Source organism: Misgurnus anguillicaudatus, chromosome 2 (genome assembly GCF_027580225.2).
Source record: "Misgurnus anguillicaudatus chromosome 2, ASM2758022v2, whole genome shotgun sequence".
NCBI lineage: Eukaryota > Metazoa > Chordata > Actinopteri > Cypriniformes > Cobitidae > Misgurnus > Misgurnus anguillicaudatus.
Genome location: NC_073338.2, coordinates 20,786,823 through 20,799,113, shown reverse-complemented (window position 1 = coordinate 20,799,113; position 12,291 = coordinate 20,786,823). Strand labels below are relative to the sequence as shown.

The window sequence follows — 12,291 nt, the reverse complement described above, 5'->3', positions numbered from 1 at the left end:
TTCAAATAAGATCCGTCTTTCTTTCTTATAACTTTTTTTATTTATTCATCCATACACTGTCAAAAAAAGTCAAAAATGGTCACTACAGTAGCTATCACTGTGGCAGTACCCTTTAAAAAGGTTGTATTTTTTTAAATATGTAGGTTTGAGGTACCAATATACAGTAAACTCTTTAGGTGCAAATGTGTACTTTTTGAATTTCTGCTGTCCCATTTCTTGCCTGCAAATTGCTTTGTACATCTCATATTTGTTCTTACAGTGTCCTGTAGTTCAGTTGATAAAGCATTGCATCATGGCATTTCATGAAGGGTCCGATCCCATGAAACACATATACTGATCAAATGTATACTGTACTTTGGTCAGTGTAAATGTCACAACCTCCAAAAAGTACCCTGACCAACAGACAGACGGTACGGTTCGTCCTTTCTCTGGCCTTGTGCAGGACCTTACAGGAGAATTGGCAGTGTCTGTGGATGAGGATTTGAGAGTCAAGTGCGGCTGAATGGATGCGTTGGTGGTCTGGACGCAGCTGCCTCCATAACAAGTGGACGAAATGCGGAGACAGCGAGAGTAGCGCGCCCCATGGAAGTGGACCTCTCCTTACTTTTGTCCTTTATCGCGCGGGCCGGCCGCTGAAAAGCTTGGCAGCGACTGTGACACCAGGCAGCTAAGCTAGCAGCTTCTAGCACTCAGTATGCAGCCAAAGTCCTGGAATGACAACGGCTCCATTCATCATGGAGGTGGAGGCAAAGGCTGCGGATCTCCTCTGTCTGTTTTTCAGAATGGGGGATACAGAAGGGGGGGGGGGGCGCTTTCCCCAACTTGAAGTACAGCTTCAGGAGGAGGTGAGGGAGAAACAGAAAGGGAGGGAGAGAGTTAAGCGAGCGAGAGAGAGAGAGAGAAAGAAAGTGGAGGGGCACCTTCCACGAGTGATTGAAAGAGGCGGAGAGGAAACAGAACTCCATCAGATGAAATGAGGTGAAAATAATTCAGGCATTAATCAAGCCCGGCCGAAAGGAAGGGCTTCTTTTTTTCCCGTCTCTCTGCGGAAGCGAACGGAAAGGTGTGAATGAAGAACTCGAGAGTTGAAACGAGACAACTACCGGTAGATATCAAATCATGTCGGAGTCCAACAGCAGCGCGGCGTGTATCGCCGATCAGGTCAGTCCGTGTTTTTGATCTTTTCATGTTTTATCCCAAAAAGATGAGAGAGGGAAATTCGAAATTTCGCATCTCTCAAGTGAAAGAGCGCGAGCGTGTTAACCGTCGCATCAAAGCGGCAATTGTACAGAGCTGCCCGGACGACGGTGCAGGGTTCTGAAAGAACTGAATTAATCAAGACTTTGCATTGTCTGCGCTGCCTTATTTTTCGGCCATCATTCAGGATGCCTGTGACGACTCAATAGCCTTCGGACCACGTGAGAAAGGGGCTGTAGCTCTTTAAAAACCAGACCACGTGTGGGCCAACTGAAAAGTTTTTATAACAAATTGCAGTGGGAAGTTCTGGCGACGCTGGTGGAAGGGTATGTGATAAAGTTTCCAAGGAAGTGGGCAGGAGAGCTGTGTTTGAGAGACACAGGCTGCCCCATATTTCTCCTCTTTTTCATTCCTGCCTAACCCCCCTTTTGGTCACCGAGGCACTTAAACGGTCATGGGGAAGATTTATTGGAAATAAAACGTATAGATATCCAATTGTGCCTTACAGATTTACGCGCAGGGCCAATTTCGGTCGCATCCTTTCCTTTGCCTCTGTTTCCGTTCCACTATTCTGCAAGTGCAAATTAGGATAAAGTAACAGTCTGGTAACTTAAATCAAAACGGATGAGACAAAATGAGATTACTTTCGGTTGGTGACAAAGATAAAACCACCTTTGTTTAATTGAGGATGGTCATGATTGTGTAGCTGCTTTTTATGTATTGTAAAAATCTATTTATCATTGTGATCTTGCATAGTTTGTAGCGTTTGAATGAACGTTAGTCCTTAATTAAATTTGTTTCATATATCTGAGGTCGACGGAAATGTGCAGTCTCATTAAGTTATGTTGTTAAGTCACTTTCATCTTTTAATTAAACTTAGAAGCATTTGTAGTGCTGTTAAAATCTGTCACATGTGTGAGAAAGAAGATGTCTATATACAGTGCATAAAGTTTTGTCCTTTCTGTCTTTTTTCATTTAATGTGATGATGTGATGTGAGGGCTATGTTTACAACTTTGATAACCCTAAAGTCATTTAAATGCCTTTATTCCCCTGATATCCATTTACTTTAGAGGTGGATTACTGTGTTTTGTCCTCAGTCTTATCTGTGTGGTTGAGGCTGTGATTACATGAATGTGTTTACCTTTTAAAACGCATTACTTTTGCCACATTTACGCCTTTCATTTACACTACACCACCGTTTTCAACTCTCATAAACGAGTCGTTCGGAAACGCAGCAGACCCTGTTTTAGTTTGAGAACTCAGACGTTGCAAATGAACGAGTGTAAATGAACGTAGACGGAGTCTTATGTAAACGAACAGCTGATGTTAACGTGACAGTGCATCATTTTCAGAGTAAAATTTATTTTTATTCAGGTAAATGGAGGTTTGCAACAAAGGTTTTGCCAAAAATAGTAAACATCTACCAACCAGCTATTAAAAAACGCTATATCAGATTGTTTTAACATGTATCCTTATAGATAATGTCTGTTTTATATTGATGTTTGAGTATAGTTGGGTTTGAATATTGTTGTAATGTTGTTTATGTTTTGTTTAAAATTAGCTTATTATTAGTTTTGTTTGCTACTTTAAAATTAATTTTGTTTCATATAATTTGTCTCTTAATTTTAATCGATGTTTTGTTGATAAGTTTTGTGAATATAAATAAATAAAACAATAAAATCAACGTCATTAATATTTAATGTTCGTTTAGCCGCTTGCGCTTTTTGCTATTTCTGTGTTGCTAGCTGAGGACGTGCGCGGACCTCGCACACTTTTAAAAATTAATGCAATAAGCATTTCTGTAGGCTAAAGCTATACTTCACCTCTTATTATGTTTGATTGAAGTTTGCATTTGCTGAAATTTATTTTTGCTTCAGGTTCGCTTTAGTACTGTTCACTTGAATGCTTTCTTTTTAAATCATAAAAACCTTTCTGTTTGGTTTATAACATAAAAATGTACCTATTAATCATATTAATATGTTGTAGGGGGGAGCTAGAACAATATAAGACTTTCCCAAACACATTTTTATAGGTTCAAAAATAGTGTCTGTTGTAGTTGCCAGCAAAGGATCCAGGTATGAATTTTTGTCAATGTCGCACACCCCTAGGCTGCATAAATGCGCAAAGGTAAGCTATTATTAGAGTAATAAGTTATTTTACACTTTTATGCGCATGCCCAGTTATGTGATTGGTCATGTTTCATGCGTTTATGAAGGTGTATAGTGTGGATGAAGATTCTTTTTAAAATGCCAGTATAAACGAGGATCGTTTTCATTTTAAAATGCCGTTTTAAAACGCAAATGCTCTAATGTAAACAGGGCCTAAAACATTACATACATAACTATCTGTGAGTCCCCGATGTTTCGGAGAGAACTTTGAGACATCTTAAGAAATGCACACCTGACCTTAAGGTTGGTTAATAGGAGCTTTCAGTTTACTCATTGTGTTTGTGTACATCATTTTAAACAGTGATGCATTGCATATTTTTGATACTTTGATTTTAATTTATATACACGTAAAGGATAGGTGAATGCAAATTCACTATTTATCATCCTGACTTTGCTGATGAATGATAACATTAGCATTACCTGTATACAGAGAAAAGCCATCTGTCAGAGTTGCTTCACATTAAGAAGGTCTTTCGGACTACAGAGAAAGTTTTTTAATGATGTTGAATTATTTGATAGTTGTTGAGCGATAAGATTAGGGCTGAAACGATTCATCGAGTTACTCGATTTACTCGATTCAAAAAATTCCTCGAGGCACAAATTCTGCCTCGAAGCCTCGTTAAATTCCTATGACGCGCACTACACGCGCCGAGATCTGATTCACACGGACCGTTGTTCAATGTTCAGGAAGCACATCATTGCGCGTGGTACAGTTTGAATTTAGTTGGCGCGATGGCGGAGCGAATATGTCCATAAACGGCAGAGAGAGACTGTCTAAAGTTTGGGATCATTACATTATCATTACATTCAGCATCTGAACCAAAAACATTCATTACTGTTTCACCAAGCGTCGATGAAACAAGGTAACGTAGCTTCCGCTGATTTTAATCCCATACTGTGTTTGCGATGTCGTTATGCGGTTTGACTAGATATGATGTTTAGCTTTGATGTTTTTAAGTAGTAAACGTATTCACGTTCAATTGCAGGACAGTATAGATTAAAAAAGAACCCCTTGACACACACGCATGCACTACAGGTGTGTGTACCAAAAAACGGCACCACAGTGCAATCATATATGGGCAACTTGTAATCTGACATATTTTGTTCAATAATAATAATCTCTGTCTTATTGGAGTTTAGCATAAGGAAGTTATTCTCTCTCATGCGAGTCAGACCGATCGCGCAATGCATCACGTATGCTTAAACTTTTATGTAGCCACGCAACAATAATTTTAGCTGCATGCATTCACTGTATACAGCGGGACGTGATGTTGTGACTTTTTGAACGGATTCTTAACCTAAAATGCACCGCAATGCAAGTGATGCAAACCAAATGCAGCGTTCTATTGAAAAGTAATGTATGTATTTCGGCAGTACCAAAATGCAATGAAGCAACTGCACGTCTGACTGGGGTGTCACTCTTCCTCACGCACAGAACGCGCGCACACACACAAACACAAGTGCGCGCATACACACAGGTTGTTACCATAGCAAATAGGCTCACCCCAGAAATGATATATTATATGTTAAAAGCCTAATGGTAAATGCTGCAGGTGTAGAAATGTACATAAACCAGATATTTACGTTGATGTCAGGGTTAGATTACAGCATGAAACCTGTTGTGCATATTAATAAATTAAAGTGTTTAATTGTTGGCACTAGCACTTATAAACACTAAATGGGTAAAAATTGAAATAAATAGGCTTATTTCTTGGAGCCAAATACCTCTGTTTTTTTAGAAATAAAAGCCAAATGCTTGAACATTTTACAGCCAAGTAATTTTCGTTATGCATTATTTGTTTTGGTTGTTTAAAAACACACAAAAAAAATTATCCGATTACTCGATTAATCGATCGATTCAGTGCTAGATTAATCGATTACAAAAAGAATCGATAGCTGCAGCCCTAGATAAGATCATTGCAGACTCAGGTGTCCAGCTGTACAGCACACACACACACACATACTAGGGAGCAGGTGCATCTGCCACATCTCCAGACTCCATACTCCTCACGTGTACGTGTGTCTTTTTCTTTTTTTTACTCACTCGTGTGATCTTACGGTTTGGGAAAATGATCATTTCCTCTTTCAAGTTAAAAGAACATAACCTGATCTGATTATATACTGTAGGAAGAGTTCACTTCCTCAGAAAAGCCCGGTGTTGTACAGTCACATCTATGGGTTTTCCTCTCATTATTGCTGTACTGTAGATTCAGCGCTGTATTTAACAGCTTAGGCTCTGTGACAAATGGATCTTCTGTATCAGTGACGTGGTTAATTTTGCTCTCTGCTGTAGGATTGACTCAGTGCAGTGGGCTTGATTAATAATTCAGATAATACCAATGTAAGAATGAGGCAGTAATTACGAAGTGCTAACATCTTACTGGATCAAAAAGTCTTCACAGCGTTGTGGAATGTAGCAGCACTTGAATGTAGCTACAGTCAGATTTTTGTGCGTTATAGATTTTTATGTAATAAATATAATGATCCGGTAAGTGACAAACAAGCAGTTTAAATGCTAAATGACACAGAAGAAAAAACTACATATTATGTTGTTCAAGGTAAACAATTTCTTCAAAATGTTGTCCCGTGTTACAGTGTTGTGCACAGATATTAATGTTTGTGTGTGGGCATGAAAAAAAACATGTTTATTACATTATGGATATGAGCTAGTGCAATGTAAGCATATGGGACCCAGTCTGCTAAAGTTGGGTTTTTGTAATTTGCCATTTTCTACTTATAATCATACATATATAATCATTATAAAGAAAATCATACCTACATCAGAACTTTCTGTGAAAATATAACCTTGATATCTTTCATATTGACTAGAGCTGTCACAATTATAAAATTTGGCTGGCGGTTAATTGTTTAATAAATTGTGATGATTAATTGCCTTTTTACGACGTTGAAATGTAATTTTTTTGTTTGTTCATGAAATAATTTTACACTTTGTTGTAGTGATAGACCGATATATCGGCCGGCCGATATTTGAAGTTTTATGTGTATCGGCATCGGCCGATATGTGGCTGCTGTGTTCACCGATTTTTTTCTGGCATTAATTACAGACAGAGCGCTTGAAAGCCGCAAGCGATTGCATGTCATGTGACTAATAACAACCAACCTTTCCATGACAACATCCAAAGCTCGGCCTAACAGCTGATCATAGCTGCACAAAGCGAGTTTTTATTTCTCATCTCTATATATATTTGTAGTAGTAAAGTGCTAGAAATCAATATCCTTTGCTGATAGTTTCTTGTCATTGTGGAGAGTGCAGTTCATGGTTCCATAGCACCCTCACCTGTTTTTTTTTTCTGTTAAATATAGTTTTTTTTTTTTAAGTTCAATAAATGTAACATTTGGCATCATCGTGTCATTTTCATGATGTAAATTGAGTGAGCAAAAGCAGTATCGTCTCCAAATATCGGCTCAAGAAAATCAGCAGCCTGTACGGTAATCGGCTAAGGCTGATGAAACAAAAATCGGCATCGGCACTAAAAATCCATATCGGTCAATCCCTACTTTGTTGTGATTATTTAAATGAAATATTTTGCGAGATTTACGTGGCAATGTTAATTAAATGAATTTATACCACGGGTCTGTTGAATGCTGCATTCTGATTGGCTGAGAAATGTTCTATGGGTGTTGATTATTTTTCTGTAAACCGCACACCTAACTTTTCAAATGTCTTTAAAATAGGCACCAGAGCAATGTTTGTGGTAACCGTGGTATAAGCGGAATAATTGACTCCGGTCCTTTGAATTATTTGAAAATAATGCACACCTGCGGTGTAACGCATTACCACCTTGGTGTGCATTATTTTCTTATAATTCAATGGCCCGTCGTCAATTATTCCTTACATATCTTTCAAAATCTGAAAATAAACACAATAAAGTTTCTAAACAAATAAATAAAAATAATAATGCAATAAAAATAAACTGACTATACTAGAACAGGTCATATTAGTTCTGGACCACATGTCTGTAGTGGCTGCAAAAATTCCTTACAGATCCTTAAAGGGACAGTAAGTATAGTTTTAAGTGTTTTATTAGTCAAATTCATAAATATGTCCTCACTGTTGTCAAATGACCTCTGTCAGTGATCTGACTTTTCTTTGTAAGCTTAGAATTTCTTCTCTTTACTTACATTGAACGGGTAAGTCCAAGGAGGCTTCCATGTCGTTCCACTGTATTGATAAACTATAATAGCAGGAAGGGACAAAAAGCGCTAGCCTAAAAACGCGTTTCCACAACACGTTTTCATTCAAAACACGTAAACCAGCTGAAATGGACAAGGAGATCAGTGATTACATAACGGCTACCGTAGTTGTAACACGCATTTGGAAAAGTGAGGCGCTAGAGAGCACTATTCGTTTGAATGAAAAATACAATTTCACCACTAGATGGGGTAATCCTACTTATTGTCCCTTTAAGAATTGCATCCTTTACTTCCCTAAATTTGGAATTGCTGTTTTTGAAATGTGTTTTACATTGCAGTTTAATGGCTTTGCAATGTATCGCATTAAACTGTCAGTTAAGGAGCGCCATCTGATACTGTCTCGTTTATACAGGTGCTGCAGCTCCCCCTCGTGTTTTTTAAAGAGATGTGCAATCATTGCGGTAATCTGAAATCATTGCGATGAGGTCAAACAATCGCGATGGGACCATTATTAAATCATTGTGTCAGCCCTAATATTGACTGAGTATGATAATGTCAATGATTGAAGACAGGGCCACATAATGTTCATATGTGTCCTAATATAAGTTTTAACAAGTTTTAATTCAGTCTACTAAGATCTTAAAAAATAATTTCATGCTCTATCCTGGAAGTCTGACCTGTTTATAAACAGTACTTTTTTGGCTTGCCTAATGATAGGCTGCTGATAAGTATATAGATAAAAATCAATTCTCACACAGTAGCATGTGCATGTGTTTTGTGCGTGCACAGGTCGATTATTGAAATAGGTATAAAGAAAGAGAAAGAAGAGGGAATAGAAAAAGAGCAGTTGAGAGGCATATGTGTGCTCAGAGGCATTAGTCTCAAAGTCACTGCGCTCCTGGGCTTCCAGCTGCTCTCCCTCTCTCTCTCTCTCTCTCTCTCTCTCTCTCTCTCTCTCTCTCTCTCTCATTGCTTTTATTCTCTTTTCATATATTTTGATTTAGTATATGTCGTGGAGTTCATTCTCCTTTTTGTGTTTAACCCTTCTGAAGGCTTTACATTTGCACCAGCCACTAACTTTTTATTAAAGATAAGTCATTCAGTCATGTGACCTTCACTCCGAATTATGGCTAGATGAAGGTTGTCAGTCTGAACAGCTGTTATAGCTGCTAGTGTTGATAACCCTCACTTTCAGTCAGAAAGTTATTTTCCTCAGGCTCAATTCAGATTCCCAAACTGACTTTTTCTATTAGTTTTTACATTCCTGAACCATCACTGCATTTTTACCTTGCCCTTTCTCAGTATTTTTCATTGCACTTTTCCCTTTTCTCTTGCTGACTCTTAATGGCTCACTCACTTCTGTCCCAATAGTCCTTATTAGCTGCAATACACTGATTTTTGTCAAAGCCATTTAACAGTCCCTCTAGAAAAACACGATTATGCAATCGCATGATTCAATGCATAATCAGCCAAAGTCCGCATATTGATGTGGGGGCCACATTTTTTAAATACGCCGTACTTTCGCCGCATAAATTGCAGATTTCTGAAAAATTTAGCATTTACTTCACACAAGCGCAGCCATGTCTCCTGTTGCTATTGGAACTTTATGAAGTGACGTAATTACGCAATGTGAACATCATTGAAAAGCTGCACACCCCAACCTCAGTTTTTGCAAGTTCTCAAACGCGTCTTTGCCCAAGTTGAAAATATTCAACTCGAGCGAAAAATTCGCATGACACAAAGTTAAATCCCGCAAGTAATCTACAGTAGGGCAAGTAACACGATGACGCGTTTGGTGTGTACGTAGCATTAATAGTATAATACAGTCATACTTTTAAGTTTATGTCTGGCTTTGTATATTAGTGAACACTATAAGAAATGAAGAGTTTGGTTTTCTGTGACAAGGATGAAACGTAAGCCATCAAAATTGAATAAAATACCGGCTGTTGCTTGTCAAGCTTCTGTCATGTTAACACGTTGACCTCAGGGGATCTTATGAAAAACTTTCCATTATTTTACATGAAATAAACTGAAATTGAGCAGGACCCAAACATTTTACAGCTGATCGCTGTCAAAAAAGTTCAGCGACGATGTCCCAAGGATGACAGCAGCAATGACAGTGTTATTAATTAGGGCTGTGTATCGCCAACAATTTCCCGATACGATGCGCATCACGATACAAGACTATTTTGAATGACATTTTTGCTCAGAATTTAGTAACATTATTATTATTGTTATAATTATCTGTTTATTGTACATTAAATAAGCAGTGTTGTAACAGCTTTTGGGGTAACTCATAGAAATACTTAAAATCTCAGAGTTAGTACTTAACTTATGTTTTTTTTAAGCAGTTTTACAAAGATAGTGTCTTAGCCTACTCTAGGCATTATATTTGTCTCTCATTTAATTATTCTATATCTATGAATATATCTATAAACATGCAGTCCGAGTTAATACTATTTAATAGAAATCAATTAATGGGACAGCTATAGTTTGAAGTAGCTCTGTATCTCTTCTCTAGACGTTCACTTTTCACATGCAAATCTTTGTCGTGTTTCTTCTCTAATGCGTTAGTACTGTTTTATGAGAGAGTGGCTAAAGCCCTTTGCAGTAGTATAGGCTAAGATATCTGCGCCTTCATACTGAACTTATTGATTTTAAATACGGGCGAGAGAGAGAGGACGCAACTCGCAAGTTATGCAGACACGTGCACCAGCGAGACAGACACGCAAAGTGAAAGTATACCCCGCTACCTTTACTCCGCCGGACACATGCGTTCTTTCCATATGGATCACGGATTAACAGCGATTCGTCACGTTACTTTCAAAAGTGCATCCGAATCGATACAGAAGGTCAGAGCCGATCCTCCCTATACGCAGGCTACGCGAGCTGCGTAGGGCCCCACACCACTAGGGGGCCCTACACCCCTTGTTCTTAACTTTATGCAGCGCTGCACCAGAGGCGGACCCTACTTAAGTATTTTTACTTTCTACATTAAAGTAAATTTTTAAGTATTTCAAATTTTATCAGTGTTTTTCTTTGGAAAATATACATTCCAAAGCATATTATCATAATTTTTACTCCACTACATTTCATAATTTCAAATTTTTGGTTTATATTTAATATTTAAGTACATTAAAAAAAAATTTTACTTTAAAAGTATTTTTTTTTACTTTTACCTAAGTAAAAAGTACTTTTGTACTTTTACTCAAGAAAAGTAAAAGTACACAATTTTTATGTAATTAGGTATTACATCAATTTTAATATACAATATAAAAGGAATACACAGTATGATTCTATGCTTTAGAATGTAGTGAACATTTATTTTGTAAAATAAAGTCCTTTTTTTTTCAAAGACAAACACTCTGTTAAAGCACACATGCTTGGAAAATTTACTTAAAATATTTAAGTAGTGTCTGCCTCTGTGCTGCACAGATTAGGTGGCGAGTGACATCATTGTGCCGCGAGAGCCATTCGAAATTAAAACAAGCAGTCTGATCTCACGATACTTTAATTCCAGCTGTCAGTCCGTCTGTGCAACTCCGCATGCGGTTGACGCGCCTATCGACACGCGTCTTCATTCAGATATGGTTTAAAGCTATCCGCCCGGAGCAGGAAAGACAAGAAAGTGAAGTAAAAAGATTAAGAACACATTAATGTTTTGAATTCCTATTCAGTCTTGCCTAACCATGTAATGGATTTATAACAAACACTGCAGTCCAAATCCCTAGATTCAGTTTTTGTCCAGTGTGTTTTGTAAGGAATGCTTGTACACATTAATAATCACAATCTTTCATATGTGTTAAGAAATAAACACATTTATATATTCAAGATGTTGTGCGACTCCTGTTAGAATTTTAAAAATAATACACATTAGGTCTAATGTTTGCATATTCAGAGAATTATTTATGTATTTTGGTATGTTTACCAAAATCATGATCTGATCATGCCTTAGTTTTTAAACAAACTGGAAAATATTTTGAGATGTTTGTTATAGTTTATCTGACAGCTATTTTGGTTTTATTTTATTCATAATTTAAAATTTTAACATGTTGTTACAATTTAAGCAGAGACAGTGATTGTTTTTTATGAACGCGATGACAGGGCCCCCTCAGAAAGTTGCTTAGGGCCCCCAGAAGGCCAGGATCGCCTCTGCGGAAGCGTGCATCGTCAGGCGTCCATGACGATATATCGACGTATCGATATTTGAACACAGCACTATTATTAATATGACAAAGTGTTTTGATTTTGTTAATGCCATTAATGTTTATTTCATAGTCAACTAAATGAATATAACATGGCAAAGATGAATGCACATTTATATATTAATTCAAAAGATTTATAGCATTTTGAAAAAAAGACTTGGATTTATTGCATTTTGCGTAATAATAATACATTTTTGAAAATCAAATTTTGTTTTTTAATTTTTAATGTTATTATAACCGTAAGATGCTATGTGAAAGTTTGTAACAGAAAATAGTGGTTTTCATCTTGTCACTTTCTTGGTATAGAAAACACGTTTTTACCGAAATTTATCAAAATGGATTTATTGCGTTTTAGAACCAAACTCTTCAAATAATCTCTCTGTTATTAATGCTTTTAATTATTACAATTTTTCAAACACATTTTGTTTGTCCGTGAAACAAGTGTGTTGGCTAACCCTTGTTGCCGCCTTTGCAGCTGTCACAGCAGTGGGCCTGCTTGTGTCTTGGCCAGAGGGCAAAGATGCTTTCTGCAAATACAGCGTTTAGTACAATATGTCATAGACTT

General features: G+C 37.3%; 1 protein-coding gene across 3 annotated transcripts in view; it reads left to right on the top strand.

Moving 5' to 3' along the window:
• Positions 1-12,291, top strand: part of slc6a9 (solute carrier family 6 member 9) — a 62,850-nt gene that overhangs the window by 23,213 nt on the left and 27,346 nt on the right. Inside the window, exon 1 of one of the 3 annotated variants that reach the window (XM_055201801.2) lies at positions 890-1,161. The exons of the other annotated variants lie outside the window; for them this stretch is intronic. Coding sequence (XP_055057776.1) covers positions 1,120-1,161 — 42 coding nt within the window. The 5' untranslated portion in view covers positions 890-1,119. Of the gene's footprint in view, positions 1-889; positions 1,162-12,291 lie in introns of those variants that run through there. 3 annotated transcript variants of the gene reach the window in all.